Here is a 27,597-nt window from a genome sequence, read left to right as displayed (position 1 = left end):
GAAAAATATCTTATTTTCCTAGAAAGATAGTAAATAGAAATTTAAAATACTTGAATGAAGCTGTTTATTCAAGAAATGAGAAAAAGAACCACAAAATAGCCTGAAATAAGTAGAAAGAGAGAGTCCATAAACTTCAAGCAGAAATGGAAAGGAAAAGGAAAACTGTAAAGTTCATCAATAAAACCCAAACTTTGTAATAAACTTTAATGAAAAGGAATATGAAATTGAATATATATATATACACACACATACACATGACTGGGACATTATGCTGCCCACCAGAAATTGACATATTGTAACTGACTATACTTCAATTAAAACTTGTTTTTTTAAAGATCAATAAAATAAACTTTTTAAGAGGGATGTATAAAGAGGGAGTATTACATATTAAGTAGGGGAAAAGATTAAGTATTAAGAAGGAAAGTATTAAGAGTGAAAAAGATGGAAGGAATAAATAACATTAGGAATGAAAAGTAAGGGTATTAGAATATATATTTAAAATTATGATTTATAAGCAAATATTATAATTATTTCAGCAATAATTATAAGCAAATATCATAATTTTAGGCCAATAAATTTTTGTTTTTAAAATCAACTTTATTGAAGTATAGTTACCCACCATAAAATGCACACCTTTTAAGTGTATTAATAGAGGAGTTTTGACAACCATACGCCACCTCTAACCACCACCACCACACTCAAGATATAAAATAGTTCTACCAACCAGAAGGTTCTCTTGTCAGTTCTCAGTCAGTCCTCTCCCCACTACCTCTTGCCCCCAGGTAACTGCTGATCTGATTTCTGTAATGATAGTTTTGTCTTTTCTTGAGTTTTGTATAAATTGAATCATACCGTACCCACCCTTTTATGTATGACTTTTTTTAATTCAACAAAATTATCTTGAAATTCATCCATGTTGAATATCAACAGTTCAATGCATTTCATTCCTGAGTAGTAGTCTACTATGGATATACCATAATTTTTTAAATCAATTTATCTCAGTGAATATTTGGGTTGTCCAGTTTAGGGCTCTTATAAATAGAGCTATGAAAATTCATATACAAGTCTACGTGTGGATATATATTTTCATTTCTACTAAATGAGTGGAAGTTCTGGGTCCTATGGTAAACATATATTTAACTTTATAAGAAACTGCCATGCAACTGTCTTACCACTAATGTATGAAAGTTCTAGTTGTGCCACATCCTTGCTAACATTTTATACCAATATATTTGAAAACTTAAATGAAACCATTTTCTAAAAAGGTATGAATTACCAAAATTGGCTAAAGGAAAGCTAAGAAACTTGAAAAGACTAATAACCATACAAAATATTCAGATGGTAATCAAAGATCAACCTGACCCTCCAAAGATAAACTGGGATCAAAGAGTTTTTTTACTAGTAAGTTTCTACCAAACTGTCAAAGAATAGATAATTTCATCAGTTGTTCAAAGCAAACAGAGAAAAAGATGGCAGCTCATTTTATGAGGCTATCACAATGCCAATACCAATATTTTGTAAGGATAACCCGCCCCAAAATTTGTAATTCAATATCACTTCAATCAAGGAAGCAGAAACCCCGTATTAAGTATGCTTTAAAAAATAAGCAATGCCTCATGATCAAAAAGAGGTTATTAATAGTAAAAATGGTAGGATGCATCAACATTAGAAAAATCTAGCAATATCATTTAATATATTAATCAATTAAAGGATAAAACTATATGGTCATCTGAAAAGATGCACCTAGAGCATATAATTAAATTTCAGCTCCTGTTCTTAATTTTAAAATGTATACAAACAACATGTATACACATACTTACTAAACTGAACACAGATGGGAATTTCTCTCGGAAGCACTTATAATTGGAAAATCCAAGAGAATCAACTGGCACTATTTGAACCAATTTGAGAGTTCAGCAGGGTGACTAAATACACAGAATTAACCCTAAATCAATGCCTTCCCTGCACATCGGCAGTAACTAATAAAAAAATATAATGGGAAAAAGGTTTTCACAATAGCTCCAAATATATTCTATGAATAAAACTAAGAAAAAAAGAACCAGATCCTTTATGAGGAAATCTATAAAACTTTATTCAAGAACATTATTTTAAATCTCAGCCTCTTACTGTATGTGTTTCCTTCCTTACACTTACTAAAAAATTGCATTTAAAAAAATATTTTGAAACGATAATAAATGTTATTTAAGAACGGGGGAAAACCAAACCAAGTCATATTGGTTGATTCACCTGTTTTTGTCATTTTACCCTCCCCATTAGAATGTAAACTTCTTGAAGAAAAAGATCTTGTTTGTCGTGTTTCTTACTCTGCCCTCCCACCCAATACCCTTCACAACGGTCAGCACAGAGTTGGCCCCTTACAGTTACAAAACATGGGAGAAACCGTAAGCACTTGCTAGTCCTCTTCCTCTCTACCTACTTTGATGCATATTACGCAACAATGTACAAAAATTGCTCCAAGCCTTCCACGTGACAACACCCGCCAACGACTCATCCCAGCCAATCAGAATGCTTCACATCTGTGACCTCGCTCCCCCTCCACCCCACCCCCACAGCCGCACGCGGGGGCATCTTCCTGTCTCAGGCTGTTTTTCTCCCTGCGAGGCCAGTGCGGCTGCGCACCGCACCGTGATTGGCTGAGAACTGCAGGACCTGCGCGCGCAGGCCGCCGCCTCGGTTACTAAGGGCGGGAGCCCGGCGAGGGCGTCGGCGGCTGGTTCTGTTTCAGGGCCGCGTCGAGGCCTGGCCGTGCTCGCCATGCCGAACCGCAGGGCCACCCGCAATGCCTACTATTTCTTCGTGCAGGAGAGGATCCCCGAACTACGGCGGAGAGGCCTGCCCGTGTCTCGTGTCGCTGATGCCATCCCTTATTGCTCCGCTGACTGGGCGGTAAGGCTGGAGGCGGGTGAACCTGGGCGGGCAGTTGGGCATGTGGGAGGCCGAGGCGGGAGGGCGAGAGTCCTCGAGGAGGCCAGTGACCCCTGGGCCCCTGCTGGAGGGAGAGGGAGCCCTCCGTTCCCGGCCCAGGGCAAACCGACTCCAGAACCACCTCGGTGTAAGGATCAGGCATCTACCCGCGGGCCCAGGGCACTAGGTCCTCACTGCTGCTTCTCTTCTTGTCTCCCCCTAATATCTCCCCAAGCTTCTGAGGGAGGAGGAAAAGGAGAAATACGCAGAAATGGCTCGAGAGTGGAGGGCTGCCCAGGGGAAGGACTCTTGGCCTTCAGAGAAGCAGGTAAAGTAGCCAGAGAAGAGCAGCCACCTGCTTGGCACAGAGGCATGTTCAGTAAATGCTGGATGAGTGAATGGGTGAATGTCAAGGGTAGACGACTGGGTGATTTGGGTGAGTGCAAAGAAGAGTTTTCCTTTTCTTCCCCCCTTGCTGTCAGAATGCCTGCTAAAAAACCACCAGGCTCCAGAGCTAGGGTACGCATTGGTACCATTTGGTGGTGAAGGCCAGGGAAAAATCCCATTAGGAAACCTGCAGCCAATAAACCGTGATCAGCAGTGGGAGTGTTGGTATTTAGGGTTTGTACTGGATGACCTCTGAGGGTTTCTTTCAACTCTTTTATGATTTAAGAACCTTTTTTCAGATGTTTAAAAGTAATTTGTCCCATTCTCTTTTTAAATGACACCTGGAATCAGGCCAGTTACTGTGTTTAAAACATTGAAATAAGATTTGTGGATGTTGGTGAATGTGTGCCTTATAGGTAAGAGTTGAATAAAGTGGGAAACTTTTTGTATAGCAGAATGTTAAAACTATTAAGTCAAATGTGTTGTTGCTAGGTATCAAGGAAAAGCAGGTAATTGTGAAGGACCCCCCACTCCGGCCCCATGTTCTTTCCATTATTACATAGTACAATTCTATTCTTATTTTAAACTGGTAACATTGGATTGAAATTCAGGAGTGCTTTATTTTACGTGTGAGAGATTTTTTTTTTTTTGTGGATTTATGTTTGAGTGAAAGCTCTAATAGTTGAATTTTTACTTATACTTGTGAGCTTAATTTTGTTCTTCTCACTACAGTTTCTTTTAAGGAATTTACAATTTCCCCTTAAATGAAAGCCATGTTGTATATACACCTTACGGAGACTTGGAGTCAGCACAGTCTGGTTTTTACTTTAAGTGAAAAACAAACAATATTAGAGTGCTTTGGCAAATGATGTTCTTTTGGCCGCTGGACAGGCACATATTGTGTGACTCCATAGGATTAGTTTTAGGTTATCAGCAGTGGGCAAATGACTTTCAGCAATCATTGGACTGGTTATTTACCACTAAGTCTTTTGATTCAAAATATTTATAGATTTTACTATTGTCTGCCTTTGGGTATTGGTGTCATTGACAATTATGTATTTATATACTTCTTAGGTTGTTTTGGCCTGAAGAGGTTACCAAAGTAATCTATGGGCTGTTTTGCAGTTATTTTTGCTGAATTTAATGCTTATAAAGTGCCCAACAAGAGTTTAAGTACGTGGTCAATCATTACCTTTCTCTTTAGAAACCTGTTTCCACCCCACTGAGGAAACCAGGCATGCTTGTACCAAAGCCGAATGTTTCACCGCCAGATATGTCAAGCTTGTCTCTAAAAAGTGATCAAGGTAGAGTGTAAAATATTCTGCTTAGATAAACTTGGGTACCTAAAGTACTATGGTAAATTGATCAGTAAACATGCATTCTATTCATTTTGATCCTGCATTTCAAAGTAATTGACTGCAGGTGGTTGAACATGATGGCGATAAAGTTGTAAAAGATAAGGTAACATACATTTGTTGAAGTAACACTGGAGAATTTCTTTACAAAAATCTGATCTCTTGGTTTCTATCATTTCATGTGTTATTAAACATACTTTTTGGATTTAAGTGTTTATAGCTAGACACTTAACATACATTTGTTATAAAGGTAGAGATAAATTGAGCTAGCCTAGAAAAAAACGTAGCTAATAAGAGTCCTTGCTATTCCTTCTGGCTGTTTTTCATTAATCGTGTTCTGGCTTGGCTGAAGATGAATAAATTCTTAAATGTGGCCAATCCTAGTGAAGAAGATCCTTCTTACATTCTTCTATTTCTTTCTTCCTTTAGAGAATATGTAAGTGGTCTTGTGTATATTGGTAAAAAGGAGAGTGAACTAAATTGTCCATAGTTTATATCATAGAGTTTTTCTTCACTGATTCTACTTGATTTTACTTTCCAAATCCTTATATTTCCTGAATATGGGTCACAGCTTTTCTTCAGTCATTATTGAGATTCAGGGCTTATGTAGAGCTGGCTGTACGTTTGAATAATGTTGTCACTTCATGCAAAGAGTGGTTACTACTTTAATCCTTGATAAGTGTAATTATAAAAAATCTATCCATTTATCTGGTACAGCTGATTTGTTTCTTTTTTCCAGCTTATTTAGGAATATAGGAACACAGGAAAAAAGGTTCTAAAATTTTTTGCTTTTGTCAGAGGGGTAAATTTGAGATGCTCATCTGTTCATGTTGTCTATTTTTTTTTTTAGCTCTCCTTGGAGGCATTTTTTATTTTTTGAACATTTTTAGCCATGGTGAGCTACCTCCTCATTGTGAACAGCGCTTCCTCCCTTGTGAAATCGGCTGTGTTAAATATTCTCTCCAAGAAGGCATTATGGCAGATTTCCACAGTTTTATAAATCCTGGTAAGTAGCCAGTTAGAGTAGATGCTAGAGTTTTAAAAGTTGTTTTTTTATCTTAACCTTATTTGATGATAGTATTTTTCTTAAAAGCTGTTGCGCAGCTGAGTTCTTAAAATGTAACGACTTCATAATAATTGGATGAAAAATTATTAAGTGTTGACACAGTTTTTGGTTTAGGCTTTTAACCTCAAGTAAACATTAGAGTTGGGTGGACAGAATGCCTGAAGAATGTGTAGCTTGCTACTTGCTTATCAGCAGCCTTACATCTTCGAATTTTCTAAAAGCTTTTTATACCTCTGTTCTTTCTTTACCTCGACAGTCACTAGTTTTTAACTTGCTATTATTGCTTCATAACCTTGAGCAAAGTATTTATCCTGAAAACCTATTAATTCCTCTGTAAAATGGAGATAATGCCTATTGGAGGGCTGTTCTAAGGAATGCATGAGAACGTCTGGAAATAGCCTGGTGTGTAATAGCTCTGGGATGTTCTCACTGTTTCTTCTTCCTACCGCTCCACCCCACTGAAAGCAATTAGGAATGAAGACATAGGATTCGGTTCAGTTCCCAAGTGGATAGATAGTAGTTAAGGGAGCATATACCTTTAAAGGTAAGTGGGAGGAATATACAGGGAGAAGACTAAAGGAGAAGTGGTTGGGGAAAGAAGAATTTAATCTTTAGGTTTACCAGTCACTTTAAAATTCACTAGGACAGCCCAGCACTTTTCCTTGTTTTGAGGTAACAGAAAAACAAATTTTCCGACTTACACTTACTGAGAGTTGCTACTTAGGACACATCAAATAGATACTTTTTTCTGTATGTATGTAAAACATTAAAAAGGTAGAATTTGGAGACTTTTCTCCTCTGAGAAATACATAAATACTTTGCTCTATCAAGGGCCTCATGGCCTGTTCATGGACCCCTGGCTAAGACTCCTTTAGCCCAGATTTTCTTCACCTGGTATTTCTTGCTCTGTGAGGAATAACTTTTTAAAGTAGCTTAGACAGTTTGGCAAGCTTTTTGATAGTCATCATATTATCAAAGTTTAAAAAAAAATCCTCTATGACGGTTAATCTTCTATAATTTTGCATAGCAGTAACAGTTACCTATGTTATGATTTGGTCAGCCTATGGAATATTACTGTAGCACAACCAGAAAGCTTCCAGATTTCTGCTTCTCTCAAAATATTTTGTATTACAGGTGAAATTCCACGAGGATTTCGATTTCATTGTCAGGCTGCAAGTAAGTATAAAGGAATGGGGTAGAATATAGGCACTGAATGTGTGCGTACCTGGTTAAGACACTGCTTTAAACAGACACATAAAACATTGATTGGGGAAGAATAACTTTAAGTATTGTTGGAGAATCTTTATAGAAGTGGTAGACAGTGTATGTGATCCTGAAAAACTGTAAAATTAGATAGACTGATAGGATAATATCCCTTTTCCCTTTATGAGGATTGTGTTTTTATTTTCTGTTTGTATCCTTTGGCCTGAAGATCAGTGGCTTTTACTGGCCAGGTACTTAGGTCTTTTAAGAGTTATCAGAGTGTCTAGATTTAGGGCCATTCACAGGAATGTCCATTCAAAAGTAAGGGGGGAAAACTTGATGCTTCCTTCCTTCAAAACTAATAGGGTAGTGTTAAACAGACAAAATAGCTATGAATTAACTTCTCAGACGAGGAAAACACGTTTCTATTTTAAGTATCTTGCAGCCAAAGGTTGTGACCGTTTATACTTAGGCTCTTGAACTCTTCTGGAACCTAGATTTCATCCAGTTTCTTGTTCGATTAAAGTGGAAATCATGATAATACGTTTGCTTTTTTAATTTTAATTGTCTTTTTTTCTTAAAAAAAAAAAGTAGAAGTGTTTGAAAGTAGAAATAGGTTTTTCAAATCTGCCATAACAAGCAGCTGTTTGTAATATTTATAATACTGTTTTTTAATAAATGAGAATATTTTACACTCATTTTTGGTCATGTCCTTTGAGTTTTTTCCAGTCTCAGTGAAAAATATGTACTAGTCCTTTTTTTGTCTTGAGATCAGGGCAGTAGGCTTTGGAGCAAGGACTTTAAGGTAGTTTTTTGTTTTGTTTTTTTCAGTAGGTCCCTTTATGTAGCTTTGAGTGAAAAAATTATAGAAGAAAAATTTTGTTGTAACTTTCAGGTGTGAACCTAGTTGATCTCCCCAAGTGGTACATTGTTTGAGGTTATTTGACTAAATAGGTGGTAGTAAAAAACCAAAAACAGAAACTTAGCTGTTGAACTAATTTCACATTTTCACTTAAGCTCTGTTTCTGATTTGTTCATCTCCTGAGTACACTGGAATCCTTCTGTCCCAGACACTCATTTGTGAGAATGTCCCCTTACTGTTTCTTGTTTGGGTTCTGATTAAATTTTTTTAAATCCCTTATTTTTTAAAGGCTTATTTTTTTTACAATCTTTTCAAATTAACTGATTAACAGAAAGTGTGGTTCTTAAAAACAAACCTATTAAGGACTCTAGGAATGTTTTCTTGAGTTATTTTTCAAACTAATTAAAACTGAGCACAATGTTTTTCATTCAGGAAACTTATGGTCCTTGGAGCTCACCAGTTTAAGCATGTCTTAAATTGCCAATTTGATACCCCTGGGAAATGTGCCAGTTAAATAAGATAAATGACTGTATTAAAGTGACAGCTATGTTGACATAATAACTGAAAATGGCTCGGCTAGTGTAATCAAGCTGATGCTTAGGAAAAGACCGTGCTCCATACCGTCACACACTGAAGCAAATTTACATGTGGGTACAATTTGATTAGTAGCTAAGAAATGTGTGTGTAGATCTTTCAAATGCTTCTGTGCTATTCTGGCCTTTTATGATGTATGTGTAAGTGAAATCAAGTGAATGCTTCATGGGCATTATGGTTTAGCACATTAGAATCGAAGAATTTCAAAAGGTTGGAAGAGATTTTGATACGGACCCCATTGATTCCTTGCTCCCCCCCAATTCGTTCCTCTGAAGGGGACTTCGGGTTCTTGATGAGTGTGTTGCGGGTAGGAGGTTTGGGCCCTTCTCATTCTCCCCCACTTCTCCAGAGGAGGCTCTGCTTTTATCCATTTTACTAGTTAATGATTTTGAGAGAGAAGTTCTGCTTTCAAACAAGCGGAGCCTTGAAAACTGCTTTCAGCTTCCTGTACAAAAAGTCTATCAGCTTTTTGAATGAAGCTTCAGACACAATAAAGAGTATAACATTCACTTAAGATATAAAGGTATAAAGAATGTTAATAAACAGCAGTGCACCTGCCAGTCAGCTGAAGAAATAGCACACTGCCGTTATCATTGAAGGGCCTCTGATTGCTCCCTCATTGTATCGCCCCTCTTAAGAGAACCACTATTCTGAATTGTGTCTTCCTTTGTTTTACGAATAAATTTACTATAAATACGTATTTAAATAGTATATTTACTTTTCCTTGTTTGAACTTTTATATAACTTAACGTGTATATTTCTTCACCTGTTTTTTTTTAACTGATCAGTGTCTTTTCCCCATTTCTCTATTGGATTGTTTGTCATCTTTATTGGTTTATGGAAGTTTATTATATATATATGTTTTTATTGATTAATTGTGTATAGATACCTATTTTCAGTCTGCCTTGCGTCTTTTACTCGCTATTCTTAATGAATAAAGGTTTTTAGTTTAGTAAATGAATCTTCTTTCATGGTTTATGGGGTTTTTTGTCTTACTTAAGAATTCCATTCTACCTGAAGGCCATGAAGACATATTTTCTTCTAAAGTTTTTTCATATCCAGGTTCTTATTCCACCTGGAATTGACTTGTGCATGATGTAAGGTAGAGATATAGTTTGATTTTTTTTTCCCTTGTGGACAGTCAGTTGTCTCAGCATCACTTATGAATGATCAGTTTGTTCCCCAATATATAGTGCCACCTGTATCATACCTCATTTCTGTTGGTGCATGAGTCTTTTTGATATCTTCTGTTCTATTGGTCGGCTTGTTTTTTGGTGCCCGTATCATATTGTTAAACACAATATTTTTATAATATTTGCTTGACTTTGTTCTTTTGGAATATTATGGCTATTCTTGGCCCTTTGCTATTCCACATACAATTGAGAATCATTTTATCATGTTTCACACAAAAAGCCTTGTGGAGATTTAGAACCTCAGGATTTGGAATCCCTGGATTCAAGTCTCAGGATTTTGAATCATCTTCAAGTCTTTAGGTCATTTTGGAGAGAACTGACAGCTTCATGATATTCTGTACGTGAACACGGGGCTACTCTTTTATTTTTTAAATCTGTAATGCTTTACAATGAAGTCTTATAAATTTCTCCTTAATGATCTCAATATCTTATTAGTTACAGCTTATCATTTTTGTTGCTATTGTAAATGATATCTCTTAAAATTATATTTTCTGTTTACATTTGTATTTTGGTTTTATCCCACCTTTGATATAAAGTCTGAGTTTTTAGTAAATTCCTTATATAATCACATCTGTGAAATGATTTTTTTCTAACCTATGTCTTTTATTTAAAAAATTTGAAACTTGTTTTGTGCTAATGTGCTGGCTAAGTACTCTAGTTTCTAATGTTTCACCAGTGAGTATGCTGTTTACTGTAGTTTTTTCTTTGTCTTATTTTTAGTATATACTCTTTGTCAGAATAAAGTCCCCTTCTGTTCCTAGTTTGCCTGGAGGTATCAGTTGCACATTTTGATGAATTCTCTTTCTGTATCTTGGATTTGTGTCTTTCATAGTGTTAAACCTAACCTTACATTCCAGAAACAAATCCAGATTGGTCATTGTATAACTGAAATAAATTGCTGAATTTGGTTTACAAATATTTTGCTTTAAGATTTGTGCATTCATGTTAAAGACAGGCTAGTCTTAATTTTGTTATCAAGATTAATTTTGCTATCCTAAAATGGATTGGGGATTGTATTTTCAGTTTTTGAGTTTACATTTGGTTCTTTTTTATGATGATCCTGTTGAAATTATCAGTATATTTTATTTCATTGAACATAATAAGCCTCATTATTTTAAAGCCTTATGTCTGATAACCCTATTACAGGGATCTTCTTTTTGAATATATTTTTATAATCTGTGGGTTATCTTGATGTTTAATCAAGTTTTCAGCTCTTCATGTGACTGGTTATTTTTGAGTGCTGAACAGTACGTATGAAAACTTGTTATTCCTCTCCAAAGATATATGATTGTTTCTGGCAGAAAGCTAGAGTGTCTAGCCATCTCGGGTTGCTTTAATCCAATTTCAGAAATTGAGATAATTTAAAATTGAGTTCAGATTTATGAGAGTCAGTCTATTGCTAGTTGATCTTTACGTTAGAAAAAAAAAGAGGAGGAAGGTGGACAGATTACCACTAAAGAATCATCAGTAAAATTTACACCTGACTTCATAGCATAAACAGTGGAGGCCAGAAGACAATTGGATATTTTTTAATTTATAAATTTTATATATACACAAGTAATGCTTTAAATTCTTACTAGCTCTAGGTCTGCTGAAAACTTCTCAGTTTCTTGGCCTCTATATTTTCTCTTGTAGAATTGGTAAATGCTCAAATCACCAACAAACCCAAATGCCAGATTCAACTCTCTAGGATTTCTTCCTTTCTAAGATCTGGGCCCATAATCCGTCATTTCACCCCTGCAGTGCTTTCAAGTGGGTGTTTCATATGTTCAGCTTTTCCCAGTCTGTCATTATCAGAAGTTGAACTCTTCCTATATTCTTTTTTATGGTTTACAATTTTATGCTGAAATTCGTAATTTGATCTCATCAAATATATTTACTATTTAAAAATCTGTGTCCTATATAACTTCAGCATCTGGAATACCTTTAGATCTCTATCAACTTTGTTTTGATTCTCAATCTTGTTTCTTTGTGTACCTGGTTATTCATATACATTATTTGAAAAAAAAAAGATTTAAGTTAATTTGAGGCTTATAATTTTCTCTTCTTCAGAGAGGATATATGTTTGCTTTTTTAAGACACCTTGGGTCTCACAAACCAGGGCCCAGATCTGTCAGAGGCACACTTCTCAGCCATTAAACTTCCTCTTCTGGAACCAGCAAATGACTCCAGGGGGAAAATTGTCCCAAAAGCTGGGCGCACCTCTCTGGGTTTCTGTATTTTCTTGCATCTTGATCTAGTAATTCCTTGCTGCTCTAGGTGCTCTTGATATCCTTAAGCATTTTAAATTTTTGTGGGAAGGTTAGTCTGAATTGCTTGGTCCAGTTCTTACTGGGAGTGGAAATACTCATCTTATCAACCATTTAAAAAGCAGTCATTACTATTAAAGTCTCCAGCCTTGTTAATAAACCATCCATGAAAGGTCACATAGGAACAGTGAAAACACAGTATAGGCTCGATCACCTAACAGACCTGGGTTTGAGTCCGGACTCCACTATTAGCCAGCTGTTAACTTGCTGCTGACTTCTGTGGCTCTCAGTGGTCTCTTCTCCCGTATGTGTGTATTACCTACCTCATCAGATTATGGGATAAAGTATGTCAAGTACCTAACCATACCAGGCTTGGTACAAGTGCTTAGATACGAGTTACCCACTACTCCCTTCCTACCCCTACTTCTGTAACTACTTCATAATGTTTGTCTTGGTCACATTTTTAACTCCTACCTCCTGTTTATTTCCTTCAGGTGATTCTAGTCACAAGATTCCTATTTCAAACTTTGAATCTGGGCATGACCAGGCAACTGTGTTACAAAACCTTTATAGATTTATTCATCCAAACCCAGGGAACTGGCCACCCATCTACTGCAAGGTAATTTCAATGTATGAATTTCTTTTAAGGCATCCACTTAGAAACCAAAAGATCTATGAAAGATACCCAAAGAAAGACCTTTTGTCTGTGTATTAGCTGTGTCTGTTAAAACATGTTCATTCTTAGTTCTTTGAATGCAGTTAGGGGTAATGCCTTTCCTTCTAAATTTCTCTGGTATTGGAGGTATTTTGAAGACTGCAAAAACTGAATATGTTTCAATTTTGTCAGGTCTCATGTTTTTAGTTCCTCTTTCTGAAATATCTTCAATATCTTTTTTACCCTGAAGGATGGTTTTCTAGTCTGTATACCTGTCCTTCAAGGGAAGAATGCTATTTATTCAAATTCGTTTTTGTAGCAGTCCCTTGATCATCTTTTTATAATCTTTATTCTTTGTTTTGTCTAAATTATTCTAGGCTAGGTGTCATAAAATTGAGTTTTAACCTTACTGTTTATTAGTGTCACCATGAACACAAAATTACCGTATTTATCTTTTTCTGAACATATGTTTCTTCATTTGCCTACCGTAAGTCTCACTTGCTGTTCATAAAGTATGTTAACATTGCTTCATGAACATAACTGGTTATTAACAGCAGTGGTCTTTTCTGGTGTATGTTGCTCTTTTTCACAGTTCTCATTTAGTTGTCACAAACTCCTTAGTCTCTCCCTTCCCACCCAACGCCTAGCCCGCCCTCCCCTCCCCTATATTCAATATTTCATAATAACGCAGTTTGAAAGGACTGCATTAATTAAAAGTAACTCAGGATGGGAGAAAATACAAGTAAATTATTTTTCCTTTTCCAGTCTGATGATAGAGCTAGAGTCAACTGGTGTTTGAAGCATATGGAGAAATCATCAGGTAAGTAATACTGGGTCACTGCTCAGGTGCAGTTTAATGTCTGTATTTGTTTTCATGTTGATGTACACATTCTGTGTACCTAGGACTCACTAATTGTGTGTTTCTGTTTACCAATGGAAGAAGTCAGGCAAGAGCTAGAACTCCTCACTGTAGAGGATCTTGTAGTGGGGATCTACCAGCAAAAGTTTCTGAAGGAGCCTTCCAAGACCTGGGTTCGGAGCCTCCTCGATGTGGCCATGTGGGATTATTCCAGCAACACAAGGTATTTACAGTGATTTGGTGATAGTGATGTTGACTTCTTTTCTGGACTGAGAAAATACGGTAGGATTAGTTTTTACCTTTTTAGGCAGTATTTTCCTATGAAACTTTGGAATCATTGTATTTTCTTGAACATAAGATTTCATTGATTGTAAGTTACACTGTTACTTTGTCTGTCACTAAAAACAAAAAACAAACTACCAAATAAACTGACAGTGCTTTATCACTTAGAATTTCTATACTGATGAAAGACTATTTTATATTTATATAGATGTTTTACTACATAGAATTCTTGTACTTACAAGAACTATATAAGTGAAATAAATTGGAAATTTTTTTTATTTTGAAATAATTTCAGGCTTACAGAAAAGTTGTAAGACTAGTACAAGAAAGTTACAGATACTATTCTCTTAGATTTCCGAGTTGTTAATATTTTAATACATTTTCTTTATATCTTTCTTTATACACACACAAACTTTTTTCTCAACCACTTGAGAGTAAGTTGCTGTCACAATGCCTTTTTACCCCTAAATGTCAGTGTGTGGTTCCTAAGAACAAGAACATAAATGTATGTATTTAATAAATAAATATATATATAGCCACAATACCATTATCAAAACAGGATATTGCCATTGATACAATACTACTATCTAATCTAAAGGCCATATTCATATTTTGCTATTGTTCCACTAATGTCTTTTATAGCAAAAAAAAAAATCTTTTTTTATTTTTAAGTGTTTAGTAGAGTGAATTTTCTCTTAAACGTGGCTTGCAGTGCATCCCATAAGTTGTTGACTTAATATTTTGTCATTTAAAAAAAATTTACAGTTTCAACTCTCTTTAACCCAAGAGATAATATGAGGCTTTTAAATGTCCGAATGGAAAGCCTTTCTGGTTTCTGTTAGTAAATTCTAGTATCTTTGCATTGTGATCAAAGTATTATTTATAACATTTCTGCCTTATGAAGTTATAGTGCTCTATAGTTTTTTGCTAATTTAATGTATAATCAATTTTTGTGAATGTTTTGTGGAAATGTGAGAAGAGAAGAATATGTATTGTTTATTATCAGGGTGCAGAGTTTGGATAAGTATCCATAAGATCTACCGTTTTATGTCTAAACTGCCTTATCTCTTCACTTACATTTTGTCTACTTGACCTGTCTTATATGGAGAGTGGTGTAAAGTCTCATTACTGCTGTTTCTGTCTGTCTCATTATATCGCCTGTAGTTGTAAGCTGGTTGCTGTGTTATCTGATGCCTTTACAGAAAAAGTTTGCTGAATCTTGATCTAGTAGATTGACCCAGGGCTCTTGGGAACAGTTGTCCTTGTGTGCTTGCATGTTGAAAACTTTTCTGTTGGTTTACATTTTATTTCCTTGAGTTTCTAGAAAATGACTACTACACTGTTGTTATTGCTTTGTGTTGCTTTTTAGAAGTTTGGACATTTAATTCTCTTGACCTTTTAAGTTATTTGATCTTTTACCTTGAGACCTTAAGAATATTTTTTCATCTTTAAAGTCTAATCGTTTTACTAGGCTATTTCTCTGAGTATATTATTGCAGGGCAGTTTTTCCACGTGTTTGGTGGGCTCTTTTAGTATGCAGTGTCAGATCTTATTTCTGGAAATTTTTCTTAGATTGCAGTTTAATTGTTCCATTAACTTTTTCTTCTGTATAGCACAGGGAACTATACTCAATATCTCATAATAACCTTTAATGAAAAAGAATTTGAACATGAATATATGTATGTATATGCACGACTGGGACATTGTGCTGTACACCAGAAATTGACACATTGTAACTGTACTTCAATATTAAAAAAAAAAAAAAGACTTGTTTTAAAAAAACTTTTTTGTGTGTTAAATTATAAATCTTAATCTTTGAGCAATAGTGTCAGTTTTTCTTAAATAATTCAACTTAAGTAAGCTAAAAACCTGGCATATAAAACCCATAAGCAATGCTACTTCAGTTAGATCAGGAGATTAAAGTCTTTTTTTTTGTGCAGGTGCAAGTGGCATGAAGAAAATGACATTCTCTTCTGTGCTTTAGCTGTCTGCAAGAAAATCGCGTAAGTTGGAGAAAGGAGTTTCTTCTTAATACTGTTTTGCATTGAATACTTTGCCACTTTGCTTGCTGTTGCTTTGGCAATTGGGGTGAATCAATGTTCACCTCTGTTTCCACAATTCTCTTTTAAAACAAAGGGTTTTTTTTTATCATATTACTTTTATTATTCTGCCCATCTCACTGCTTAATCAGGGATAGTTGCCACCTGAGCAGTTGGCTGAGCCTTCAGAAGCACTTGTTGAAATTTTTTCCTTCTAGGATTCTTGTAGGAAAGTGAAATTCCCTCCTCTCATGAAGAACAGCCCTTCCTTGTGAAGGTGCTCAAACAATATAGACCCTTTTCTTCTCATTTTTTAGTGAAAGCACCTGCAGCCTCAGATCTGTGGGATAAGCTCCCACGGATGGTTGCTTTTGAGGGTGAATAAGTGTTTTGACAGCTTTAGCCCTATTTCTGGTGTTGCCTCTCCCTGCCTTAGCTGTGTGAAAATTCTGCCCATCTTTACCCTCATCCTGTTCCCTTATAATGAATCTGAAATTCTGTTTGGTAGTCAGAGTACTGCTTACCAGGAATGACCAATTTTATGATAATTACTACTGTCTATTCCCATTTCTTCTCCAAATCTTTAAATTTCTTTTTTCCCCTAATTTAGGACAGTATCTCTCACATGCTTTCTCTTTATGTTAGAAAATTTTTAGATGTGAATGCTTTAGAATAAATTAAATGAGATTCTGATAATGAACATTTTAAATTTCCTTTTAAAGGTATTGCATCAGTAACTCCCTGGCCACTCTCTTTGGGATCCAGCTCACAGAGGCTCATGTACCACTTCAAGATTATGAGGCCAGCAATAGTGTGACACCCAAAATGGTTGTACTGGATGCAGGGCGTTACCAGGTAAGAAGCTGACTTTTAGGAGCTACTCATCTCTTACGTCCTGCTCAGTATGGTCCTGGTGAGCAGCAGCTAAAGATTAGGCCTTTGTTTGGCTCTCTTTTCTCTTAGACATTTTTTTTTTAATCCTTCGTGGAATGTCAAGCAGTTCTTAATCCAGTTGATGCTTGCATAAAATCCTTTTCCTTCCTAGTATGTTGATATCCCACTATATTTGACAGAGTTTTAAGAAAATTAAAGCTGGCAATTAGTGTTTATGCAAAACACATCCAAACATTTATTCCAAAAACTTAATGATACAAATATTTAAAATATCTACTTCAAAAATGTGTAAGACCTGATTCAGGATTTGATTAGAAGCTGGCTAGTGTCCCGACCACCTCTCTCCCCTCCTTGCTGTTTCCTTACTTTTAGGCCTCTCTACACTACTGAGAGCACAGCAGTTAAGAATATGGGCTCTTGAGTCAGAATTCGTGAATTTCACTGCAGGCTCTGCTGTGTGACTCTGTGCAAGTTATTTGAACTTTCTGTCCTTATCTGTATAATGGGAATAATAAGGACTAGTGTTGTAGGATTAAATACAGCAGTTTATGAAAGTACTAAGAACTCTGTCTTATTATTAAATCTGTCTTATTATTCATAATAAATGAATGTTGCTATTACTTTAAAATAGTTAATAAAACTATACTAATGAAAAGGGAACCCCAGAATGGTTGTTTGGTACGAATAACTATTAGGATCAATCTCAAAGGTATTACTTACGCTTAGCTAAAGCAGCAGTCTCAAGTTTATATACTGGATGATTCCATTTATATGGCATTCTTGAAAATACAAGTGAAACTAATGAACAGATCCGTGGTTCCCAAGGGTGAGGGGTTGGGGGCAGGCATGACTGTACAAGGATCGCACAAGGAAGGTTTTTGAGGCAGTAACATGCCTCTGTATCCCTATTACAATGGTGGTTTCATGAATCTCTTCATTTGTTAAAACTCATAGAAGTGTGCATCCCCCAAAAGTCCATCTTACTCTATGGTAATTTAAAGAAATAAAAAAGTTCCATTTAGTCTCTGGGCAAGACTCTTCCTCTCCTCTCTACTCTGTTAACCTTTAACTCAGTGGTTCTTGACCACAGCCTGCTTTGTGTCCTTCAGGGGACATTTAGCAACATTTGGAGACATTTTTGGTTGTCGTAACTGGGAAGGGAGTCCTACTGGTATCCAGTAGGTAGATTCCAGGGATCCTGCTGAACATCTGACAGTGTGCAGGACAGCTTCCCAGACTAAGTATTAGTCTAAAATGTCAGTGGTACCCAGTGGGTAAAGTCCACCTTAGCCCCATCATCACCATCTGTGTTGAGACCACCAGAATTAGTCTCGTTGTCCCCCTTTTCATTGTTGCATCAGTCACTGTGGAAGCTCAGGATACCTAATCCTCAGTCGTCTCCTAGACTCATCTTGTTTGGTCGATTTTGCTTTTGACCCCTCCCCAACTCCTAAGAAACTTTCCTCTGGGTCTTCTCAACTTCACTTGCCAGCAGAATCTCAGATCTCTTCCGCCTTTTCTCTGGAAGGTTTCTTTACCCCCTTGGCTCTAATTGAAATGTGGCCGTCCGCTAAAGATGCTGCTTCCCTGTTAGCCCTTTTAAATGGCGACATCTTTTTTTTTTTTTTTCTCATTTATCATAGGTCTAGTTTTGAGGTATTTGTCGTTGTTTAATATTGTTGTCTCCAGACTTCCTCCTACCTTCTCCCTAAAATCCCTAGTCTTTGAATCTCATGCCATTCAGGCATTAAGACCTCATAACCCCTTTTTGGCATCAGTAGGCCCCTGAATTGGTTGCCATCATTCTTACAGCAACACCAAGCCAGGAGATCAAACAGTATTCCCATCAGAGTTCTTGATTTCAGTTTCCCCACAGGTAATCCTTCCAACTGCCTGACCTCTCAGCTCCTTGACTCCTGCCATACATTAAGTACCCCCTCCCTTTTTCCCACTGCGCCCCAGCGGCACCTCCTCCCTCATGTCAACTTCAAGCATCCAACTACCATTGTCTCTCTCCCTGTGCCAACAGTCCTTTGATCTCTACTGGGACCTTCAATTCATTGTATGCCTCCACTGTTCTGTGCTCCTTTACAGGGTCACTGCATTGCACAGCTCCAGGGGTGCCATGCACACGTGGACGGTGCTGCAGCCTTGTGTCTGTCAATTCCATTGGCCCTTCATTCTTCATCATACTTGGTTGATAGACGCTAACACTGATTAAAGTTAACTCTTCACCTGCTCTATTCCTATACATGTGAAGTTAACTGGGGCTCAAAAGAAACTCCCATACTGACTGGTATTAGATATTCATCACCACCAACTTCAAGTGAGCCTCAGCATTGCCTGGCTGTGTCCATTTCTCTAGTTTAACGAACCTCCCCCTCTCCTAGACAGTTATTTCCCACCTTCTCTCACTTCGGACTTCCGTCACCTCTTCTTCACCCTTATTCTAGCGATGCTCTTGCCCCCTTGCCCCCTCCCTGTCTGAGAGAATAGAAGCAGTGAGGAGGGTTTCCACACATTGCTGCCGTTGCACCGTCCGTATACTCTGCTTTTACTCCTGCTTTAACGTATGAATTGTCTGTGTTTCTATTTAAGACCAGTCCTTTTATTTATATATTAGGTCCCATTCTCTTACCTATCTGAGGGCGTGGCTCCAATAATTCCCTCCTCTTCTCCTGCATCATCGGGGTTTCTCTCTGTTCTGAATTGTTCTTGTCAGCAAACATGCTATAATGTCATATTTAAAAATAACCCTTTCTTGACCCTGTAATTCCCCCTCAGGGATTACTCTCTGCTCTCCTTTACAGCAATACTCTTCAAAAGTTGATCAGACATTGGGAAAGTGGGTGTTAGTTTGCATTTTAAGAGTGATCTGAAATTGAAGTAGATGATCCAATAATAAGAAATAAACGTGTTTTCCCCTGGTATTTTCTGTTACTTACAGAAGCTAAGGGTTAAGAGCCCAGGATTCTCTCGTTTCAGCTCTTCTGATCAGGAACAAAGATCAAACGCACCCACTGGTAAGCATCTTATATTTAATAAGAATTCACCTCAAAGAGTTTAGGGTCTTTTTACAGTCCCAGGGTATGGTACTTAAACAGATTCTCTAAATTGGCTTTGGAACATAAGGATCTTGTTGACTTGGGAGTCTCACTTGGCATAAACACCTTAAACAACTTGGATATGTACATTTTTGTATCACCTTGATATAATTTAACTTACTCTTGAGACTTCTCTTCAGGGCATTTAAAATAAAACTTGTTACTTTTATGGCAGCAATAGTTTTATAGTTTTGATGGGAAAATTTTAAAAATGTGAAATTTCAGGTGGTCCCTGAAGAACCTCAGCTAAGGTTTCCAGGACTAAAAACAAAAAAAAATTCGTGTTGAACCTTTCCACCTTTACTCTAAGAATTACCTCCCCTGTTGATGACCTGTTTAATCGTGGCTTAGTGAAAGCCTGCAGCAGGGTGAGTCAGCTGAAGGACCTCTTTATCACACAGCTGTAAAATTGCCGCATTTCTCCTATTTTCAATATCCTAGGTGACTGCCCATCTGGGGTGAAAGCTTCTGGCCGAAACAGCAGTGTTCGGGGAAGAGGGATTACCCGCTTACTAGAGAGCATCTCCAATTCCTCCAGCAATATCCACAAACTCTCCAGCTGCGAGACTTCTCTCTCACCTCACATGTCCCAAAAAGATGGATACAAATCTTTCTCTTCCTTATCTTAATGATGGTACTTTTTTCAATTTCTGGGAAAATAACGGGCCCAACTTCCCTTCTGACTACAGTCATATTAAACAGATCACATCAACGATAAATGTCACTATTATAAAAGCTACTTAATTTGTAAGGAAATTCTGTTTCATAGATTAAAAATAATTGTGGTTGGAGAAGATCTTGCCATTTTTGCTTTTTTTTTTCTTGAGGGCTTATTCTACTTCCTGACTGTATAATGGGAATGCAATTAAAGTTTTGAGTCCTATAAGAATTAAACTGACATTTTCAGAGTTGTGCTTTTGGGAATGTTGTATTTTGATAATCTTTTCCTCCACAATAAAGGTATTGAATATCTGTTATGAAAGGTTTTAAAATAGTTCTAATGTATTACTTTCCATTATGAAATGTGGAACTGTACCCTTGAGACCTGCAGCTTTTTTCATTGCAGCTATCGAAGAAAATTAGCTTTAACAAAAATAAAGTTTTGCTACTTAAAGTCTTTGAATATGCTGACTTTGGCAAAAGTCATTTGAAGGATAAGTCAAAATGAGATTATGTAATTTCCCCCAAATCACATGGCTAGATAGTGACTAGATTCCAGGTCCACTTGACCACAGAGCTCTTTGCATTATACCAAGCAGATATATATTGAGTCAAGTATTTGCCCTGTTTATGCCTGACTTAAACTGGCTCATATTCTCCACTTAGACTGTTACATAGCCCTGGAGTAGGGAAAGATGTAGTAACCCTTTTTACTTGGAACCACAGCCAAGACCACACACACACATGGCAGTGGTAGAGACAGTATTCTGAGTTAGGTCTGTTTGACCCAAAACCCTGGTCCCTCTAGGGAATGTAGGGAATCACGTAGTGTCTGTCATGAGACTCTGGTTTTCTTAATACCCATATTCTTCTTTATTAATTATTGTTACCTATTTAGTGAAATCCTTAATAACCACTCTGAGGAAGGAGTGTTACTTGAGTTCATGACATACCTTTCCTCAGTTAACAGACTGTGAGGTGCCCATATTTCTCTATGAAAAAAGTATTCAGTAAATGTTAGAATGAGTAATTGCCATTGCAAGTAATAGAGATGCCAGAATTTTAAATCGTCATCAAATGGTAAAGTATTCCATGAGTAAAGGAGCCCACCGTAAATTGATAGTAAAAAAAAAAAAAAATCTGTGTTATACTATTAAATACTACATATTCCGTTAGGAGAGGGGAGAACACATAGCTTTAAATAATATATTAGAAGAAAAGGGCTAAAAATGAAGCAACTAAATACTCAAGAAGTTAGAATAAACCCATGAAAAGTAGAAGTAAGGAGAAAATAAAGAGTAAACATCAATGAAATAGAAAACAAAAATACAATAGTGAGCTTCAACAAAGCCCAGGCTGGCTCTTTGAAAAGACTATTAATACAGACTTACAATTCTGATGAGAGGAAGCAGGCAAAAAAGAAGGCACAAACAATATTAGGAACATAAAGGGAGGCCTAAATCCAGACCAGCAGAAGCTAAAAGACATGAAATGATACTGGGAATATTCTATACCAAGAAATTTGAAAATCTAGATGAACTAGAAACAAATTCCTAGGAAAATGTAATTCAGTAGAAGTGCCTTAAGAAGACATAGAAAGCCTACAATCTCTGGTAGCGGAAAAAATTGAAACATTAGTTTAAAACATTCTTAAGAATAAAATGCAGGGCCACATGGTTGAACATGTGAATTCTACTAAACTTTCAAGGAATGTATCATTCCAAATGTATTTTTAAAACAAAAACAGTCTGTGTCCAAGTTGGGTTTATTCAGGAGAGCACAAGTGATTTAGCAGAGGGGAGGGTGTAGCCCAGTGGTAGAGTGCATGCCTAGCATGCACAAGGTCCTGAATTCAAGCCCCAGTACCTCCATTATATGAACAGATGAATGTCTAATTATCTCCCCCGCAAAAATTAATTTTAAAAATAATAAATTTAAAAAGTGATTTAGCATTAGAAAAATCTATGAATGTCATTCATCACATTAATAGGTTCAAAGAAGAAAAGCATATTATCATTAGAACAGATGGAGAATGAAGCATTTGACAAAATTCAATACCCATTCATGATAAAAACTCAAGCAAACTAGAAATAGAGTTTAGAACTTCCTTAGCCTGATGAAAAACATCTACAAAACTACAGTGAATATTATTCTAAATGGAGAAACTTTAAAAAGCGTTTCCTTTAAAATGGGGAAGAAGACAAAAAAAAGTCCTCCATTACTGCTTCTATTCAGCATTGCACTGGAGTTCCTAGCAAGCACAATATAAGAAAGAAAATAAAAGGGCAAGATTTGGAAAGGAATAAATAAAATTGTCATTATTCACAGATATGATTGCATAAAAGCTCAAAGGAATCTACAGATAAAAAGTAGAAATAATACAAGTTTAGCTGGCTATAAGGTCAATATAAATTATCAAATACATTTCTGTACATCGGCAACAGTTTCGAAAACATTTTTTTAAAGGAAGAGGAAAAAAGCATTTACAATAGCACAGAACTGTGAGGTACCTAAGAATAAATCTGACCAAAAAACTTATGAGACCTATATGCAGAAAGTAATAAAACTTTAGTGAAAAATGTGAGACCTAAATAGAGTTCCTAGAATATTGAGATACAGTTTTTCTATCTATAAAAAGACTCAGTATTAAAAAGATTTTCATTCTCCCTGGACTGATGTGTAGATTAATGCAATTTCAATTAAAATCCCCATCCTTGTTTTTGTGGGACTTCACGAGCTAATTCTAGGAAGATAGAGACAAAGAAAACGCCGGAGACACCTACAGAAGAAGAACATTGTAAGAGGGATGGGACTTGCTTTGCCAGGTCTTTAATTTACTATAAAGCTTATTATTAATGATAATTCAGATTGTGAGATACTAAAGTAAGGATAGCCAATTAACGAATGGTACAGAATCAGAAGACCCATGCATTTATGAACCTGATACATGACCAAGGTAACATTTCAGACCTCTGGGACTATTTAGAAAATTGTTCAGAAACAATTAGCTGATAAATGCACAAAGGAAAAAAGTTGAAATTAGTTCCCCACCTTATTCATAAAAAGTAATTCCACTTGATCTAAGGATTTAAATATGAAAAGGAAACTTTTTATACTTTAGAAGGAAAATGTATAATAATACCTTTGAGGTTATAAGGATTTTTGAACACATAATAATACAAAAAGTTGACTATAAAAGAAACTTGCTAGATGTGGCTATATTAATTTTAAGAAATTGTGTTCATTAAAATAAAAAAACACAGAATGTGAAAAGACAAGCCACAAACTGGAAATTATAAGCACAGAATCCAGATAGCAATTGCCTCTGGGGACGGAGAGTGAGAAACTAGAGGCATGTATGTGTCAAATATTACATTTAAAGGGACAGTAAAGAGCAGATTTTAATAGAGGCTTTTTGGTGACTAAAGCAATAAACACTGAAATAGCAAGTTTCTTTCTCTCAAGTTATGATATCTCAATCTTTCTTTAAGACAGTTTATACTAGTTGATACGGAAAGGGCTAGAGTTAGCTACCTGAGACTTTTCTTCTATTGTGGAAAATAAAGGCAGGAGAGCTCTGAGTGCGAGCTGTGTCAGTAAATTAGAAGTCTCTATCAGCCGCTTGAGTTGAAACTTTGTGTCCTTACTTAGCTTTAGGAAAAAAACAAAACAAAATTTTCAGCCCAGCCCCAGTTGGATGCCACCTTGGGAATTTATTCACCCACCGCATCACAGTTTGAGGAATCTAAAAAGTCCATTTCTCCACTTGAGATGACAGGCAAGGATGGCAATTTAAATGAATTTGGCTTCCCGGGAGCTGAGAGGCAAGTCTGCCAGCAGAGTCCAAAGAGCATCTACCAATGTACTAGAATTTGCTAAAAATAACACACATTTTCTCTCTCCTGCTGGCACACAATACTGTTAAACACAACTACTTTCAACACCGGAACAGCTCACAAAGGAGGGTAATGAGCGCTTAAAAAGTCTCTGAACTAGGAACATCAGACCCCTGACTTTTACCAGATGCTATCAGCGCTCTATCCAAACTCTTCAAATTTTCAGGAACCTGCTTTTAACCAGAAAAAAACTTGCTGGAGACCAAAGTGCTGCCAGTCACGACTTGAACTTGGAGATTAGTGTATTCATTCCAGTTCCATTTAAGTATATTAAAAAAAAAAAATTCAAGCATACTCCTGCCTAAATTTCCACCAGCCTTGTCTTTCTAGCCAAACTAGAACATAATCTCATCCCTGCCTCTCTTAGGACACACCTAACACTTTCTATCTTGTAGTAAAGTAGTGTATGTACATTTTGTCTCCTCAACTTCAGGATAAAAAGACATTCCTTTTTGTTATTTTCACTACTATTTTTTGGAGAAGGTACTATACTTGCGTACCAATTCAGAAGATACAAAGGATACACGGTAATCCCTACGCATGACGTGCAAGACACCACTGTTCCCCACGTACCCGGTGCTTTTCCCCAGGGGCAACCAATGTTGCCAGTTTCTTGGGTGCCCTTCCAAACAACTTTACATCTCACAGAAACATACCAAACGTGCATGCATTCATACAGTCTTTAACCTCTCTTTCAAAGCTAGAAATGATCACATACTGTCCTACATCTTTTTTTCCCCACCTGATGTATCTTGGAACACTTTCCATATCATTCTAGATGTTTTTTAACAGGTGCCTGTATTTACACGTCCATGTAGCAACACAATATCCTGTATGGTGTGGCTTATCCCTGTTCAGAGTCAGTTAAGTTGCTTCTTACCTTTTCTACAAAAGCTGCAGTGAATATCCTTGTACGTACATGTGTGATTTTGCACATACTCAAGTACATAAGTGTGCCTGTTTCCCCACACTCTCACCGCATATTATGTTACCAAACTTGGATTTTCTCCAGTGTAGTAGTTAAAAATGGGATTGCAGCATAATTTAAATTCCATTTCTCTTACTATGAGTGAGGCTGAGGATATTTTATATGCTTAAGAGCAATTTATATTTCCTTTTCCTTTAACCAAGTGCTCTTGTCCTTTGTCCACTATGCTATTGAGTTATTTTTATCATGATTTCTCAGAAGCCCTTTATCCATGACAGGAGCTGCAAATATTTTATCAGAGCTTGTTGCATATCTTTTATCTTTACTAATTGTTTTGCCACGCTGAAATTTTTATCTTTAGGTTGATCAGATTTATCCTTCTTTTATGTTTGGGGATTTATATACATTTAGAAATGCCTGCCCCATGCTGAGATGAAAAGTAAACGTATATATACCATGCTTACTTCTCAGACTTCAAGATTAATATTGTTTGATATTTTAATTTTTGATTCATCTGAATTGTATCCTGATGACAGTGTGAGACAGAGACTCGGATTGTATTTTTTTCCCAGATGGTTAACTAGTTTCTCCACATCATTCATTAATTCATATTTCTACACTAATTTTTCTACACTATTGTAATCTTTCATATCATAAATTCCTAGGTATGTTTAGGTCTAATTCCTGACTTTCTGTTCTACTCTATTCATGTCTTCTTCTGCCTTGTTTTACTTTAAGCTTTACAACAAGTTTTTAATACCTGGTATGGCAAAGGAAGAGCTTCATTCATGTTTTAACCCAACCTCTACCCTTCCTCAAGGTCAAATTTGTTCATTTCATTTGTCTACATATTAATTAATTCATTTACTTACTATTCAAACATTAAATGCCTTATAAATATCTGGGACTATGCCAGGTGCAGGAGAGAAAGAGATGAGCAGCAGTCCCTACTCTTAGGGAGTTCACGGAAAAATGGGCATGTAGATGGTACCCAACCAATGTTCAATGAACGTCAAATATCCATAGTGTTAGTGATCCAGAGTGAGAGCCCTGAGGCAGATAGTCTCCATTCAGATCTGACCTCCACCGTTTACTGGCTGTATGGCCTTGGGCAAATTATTTAACTCTCATCTGAAAGTGCAGATAATAACACCTTATAGGGTTGTTATGAGGACTAAAAGATTTAACATACTTAGAAGATTCTTGGCACCATGTAAATTCTAGGTAAGACAACCTCACCCTGATCTCCCAGGCCTTCAGAGATCTCTGAATGCTCTGATAAGATGACTTCTCCCTGGCCTGCTCATCCCTGGTTGGCAGGAATGTCATCGTGGCCCAAGAACCTGCCACTCCCTCACGCCCGTCTTCAAGACCATCTGCCATGAGATGACTGGACCTGTCTCACTGCCGTCTATTCCTGATTACATCAGCCACCTCCCACTCCCATCCCCAACCCTGTCCCCAAACAGCAGACTATTCAGTCACCCCTCTTCTGCCGCACTGGAATCCCCATACAGCTCTGCCCATTTCTTTCTGCCCCCATCTCCCAGCCAGCCCCGTCTCTTAAAGTCCTCCCACTGGGCCCTCTGGAGCTTGAGGGCAGTGGTGGCTGCCCGTCCCTACACACCTTGTTGGAGCACTCCTTCCCCTTCAGGTTATTCCCCTCCACTGCTGGCTGCTTCTCATACCCCCAGGCCTCGAGGTGAGGTGGGTGCCCCCTGGCTCCTCATTGCTCCTTAAATACCATTTCCCACCTCCCCCTCCTCTTCCCTAAAACCTAAACCCTAAGAATCTCCAGACTTGAGCGTCCCCTGGATAGACTGTCACCCACTACCCCTCCTTGTTGCTGTCATCTGCCCCAGCAGAGCCCTCCCACTCATTCTCTGACCATTTTAGCTATGGGCTCACCGTCGCACTCTCCAGGGCTACTTCTGCCATGGTTCCTGGTGGCTTCGGTCTCCATGGAGATGATCTTTTCAAGTCCTGATGTCTCTGTTCTTTGACATCCTCTCACCAGTTAACTCATCCTTTATCCCTCTTTGACTACCACTGTCCTAGTCATTAGCCAGGTCCTTATTATTACCGATAACACAACCCCACCACACATTCCAAGAGTTCTACGCTCTACTCACCACCTCACATTGTATGTGTGTGAGTGTGTGTGAGTGTGTGTGTGTGTGAGGTTTTTTTGGGGCAATACTTCGTGCAAGTTGCTGCACATCATTGCTGGGAAAATTAAGTGCTGCCTGTATGACCTCCCTGGGAGGGGACAGCTGTAAGTTTGTCCTTTATGTGCCGTTTTCTATTGCTGATTTTAGTCTGTATTGTTTCATTGTAGTAAACAGTAGTTGTGAGTACAAAAACTTTGCTGAGTTCTGTTGAGTCCTTTTAGAGAATCATTGAACCTGGTTGGTTTTGGGATCCCAGACTACAGTCAGACTACAAC

General features: G+C 37.1%; 1 protein-coding gene across 1 annotated transcript; it reads left to right on the top strand.

Annotated features, from left to right (window-relative positions):
* The first annotated feature begins 2,708 nt into the window (after positions 1-2,708).
* On the top strand, positions 2,709-20,655 carry MAEL (maelstrom spermatogenic transposon silencer). Its single transcript, XM_006193963.2, has 12 exons — positions 2,709-2,907; positions 3,161-3,253; positions 4,517-4,616; positions 5,518-5,673; positions 6,868-6,909; positions 12,329-12,453; positions 13,255-13,309; positions 13,430-13,571; positions 15,571-15,633; positions 16,392-16,524; positions 19,511-19,586; positions 20,109-20,655. Exons 1-12 carry the CDS (start codon positions 2,776-2,778, stop codon positions 20,294-20,296), a joined length of 1,305 nt encoding a protein of 434 aa, XP_006194025.1. The 5' UTR covers positions 2,709-2,775; the 3' UTR covers positions 20,297-20,655.
* The last annotated feature ends 6,942 nt before the right edge of the window (positions 20,656-27,597 follow it).

The sequence above is a fragment of the Camelus ferus genome, chromosome 21 (genome assembly GCF_009834535.1).
Source record: "Camelus ferus isolate YT-003-E chromosome 21, BCGSAC_Cfer_1.0, whole genome shotgun sequence".
NCBI lineage: Eukaryota > Metazoa > Chordata > Mammalia > Artiodactyla > Camelidae > Camelus > Camelus ferus.
The sequence above is the reverse complement of the archived record's forward strand: the minus strand, read 5'-3'. Positions and strand labels throughout refer to the sequence as shown.